The sequence below is a fragment of the Anomaloglossus baeobatrachus genome, chromosome 4 (assembly GCF_048569485.1).
Source record: "Anomaloglossus baeobatrachus isolate aAnoBae1 chromosome 4, aAnoBae1.hap1, whole genome shotgun sequence".
Lineage (NCBI taxonomy): Eukaryota > Metazoa > Chordata > Amphibia > Anura > Aromobatidae > Anomaloglossus > Anomaloglossus baeobatrachus.
This window is the reverse complement of record NC_134356.1, coordinates 690,353,381-690,355,290: the sequence shown is the minus strand read 5'-3', so window position 1 is coordinate 690,355,290 and position 1,910 is coordinate 690,353,381. Positions and strand designations below refer to the sequence as shown.

Below are 1,910 nucleotides of genomic sequence, written 5' to 3'. Positions count from 1 at the left end.
TGCATTTTCAATCCTCCTAGTTATTTTTATATTTTATACTTTTTCATACAAACTTATAAAAATGGCCTGGATATTCTGAATAAAAATAAATTACTCATCATTTTAAATTTACCTTCTGTGATTAATTTATCAACGGTGACTCATGAGACATTGCATTGGCAAAAAAAAATCTCTCAAGACTTGCCTCACCGGGATGTTGCCTATTGCTTAGTGTATAAATATCTCAGATTTCCACTATGGTTCAGATTCATGCGTCTGATGATGAAATAACATGACAGTGATGATATGTTTTGCCCCTGAAATTTTATAGACAAAATAACCGAGATTATCAAGAATTAAAAATTACTTTTTAATTCTTACTTTATAATACTTTATACTTTACTTTATAATACTACTATAAAGGACAAAGAAATATTTGATGCAGATGTTGTTATACAATGCACAATGAACTGTGATTAAGATTCTTCCAAAGTTGAAATATATGAATACGAAAACAACCAATTATGTTATTATGAAGTGGCTTGATAAAAAAAATTGGTTTTCATCTGGACACTATTATCATTCTCTTTAAAAGTCAACTAAATATTTATGTTCTCGACCTTTTAAAGATTGTGTTGAAGTTTTCTATCTTTTATATGCAAAAAATTTGGCTAGAAATTAGTATGTTTTTTTTTTTCATAATTTATTCCATATATAATGCTGGAGAATAATCTGACTGCTGTAACTGAATTCTTCATTTTAGGATTTCAGATCAGCCAACATTTAAGATTTTTCTTGTTTTGTCTTTTTTTTCTGATTTACTTAGTAACAATATGTGGGAACCTCCTGATCATCACCCTGGTGTCCACCAGGAAAAACCTCCACACTCCGATGTACTTCTTCATCTCACAACTGTCCATCAGTGACATCTTGGTAATCACCGATATTGTCCCCAATTTTCTAAATCTTCTAATATATAATGGTGGAACCATTACGGTTATTGACTGTATCACTCAGTTTTATTTCTTATGTGCCTCTGAAGCCTGTGAGTGTTTCCTTCTCAGTATAATGTCTTATGACCGGTATGTGGCCATCTGTAATCCCCTTCGTTACTCCACCATCATGACAAATGGATATTGTACCATATTGTCAATTTCATGTTGGGTGTTCGGATTTTCTATTATTTTGATTTACATTATAAAACTGGGTAGACTCATTTTTTGTGGTTCAAATACCATTGACCATTTATTCTGTGACATTCTCCCATTACTAGAACTTTCATGTTCTGATATCTTTATTATCCAATTGGAAATTTATTTTATGGCCATTCCAACGGTTATAATCCCAACTTCATTCATTGTTGTATCTTACACTTATATAGTTTTATCTGTCTTAAGAATCCCATCCAGTACCGGTAGACAAAAAGCCTTCTCCACCTGCAGCTCCCACCTCACCGTGGTCTCCATATTCTACTGGACAATGTTCAGTGTTTATGTTGTTCCAACCAAAGGTCAATCTTCGACGATCAGTAAAGTCCTATCCCTGCTATACACGGTGTTTACACCTTTGATCAATCCTATAATATACAGTCTAAGGAATAAAGATATTAAGAAAGCCATACAGGATACACTTCATAAGAGGTTAATTGGGTAAATGGACAAGACTGAATTGTCTTGTCTGATTGGCCAAACTCAAAATAAAATATTAAATTAATTAAATAAAACTCTAAACTTAAATTTAATAAGTTTAGAGTTTTATTTAATTATTGCTACAAAAACAACACTCAACAGTTCAAAAAATAGATAAATAGATAGACAAAATGATTAATTAAAGGCCATAAACCAACAAAGAAAACGTTGCTGGTGTTCTGCCTACATTTATTAATTTTATTTGGTAGGCTTGGCAGTTGCCTGGGAGGCTGGGTATCAACT

General features: G+C 32.0%; 1 protein-coding gene across 1 annotated transcript; it reads left to right on the top strand.

The window, feature by feature from the left end:
• Positions 1-696: 696 nt before the first annotated feature.
• Positions 697-1,632, top strand: LOC142302938 (olfactory receptor 6B9-like). The gene has a single exon (XM_075344040.1). The coding sequence runs from the start codon at positions 697-699 to the stop codon at positions 1,630-1,632; it is 936 nt and encodes a 311-aa protein (XP_075200155.1).
• Positions 1,633-1,910: the final 278 nt, after the last annotated feature.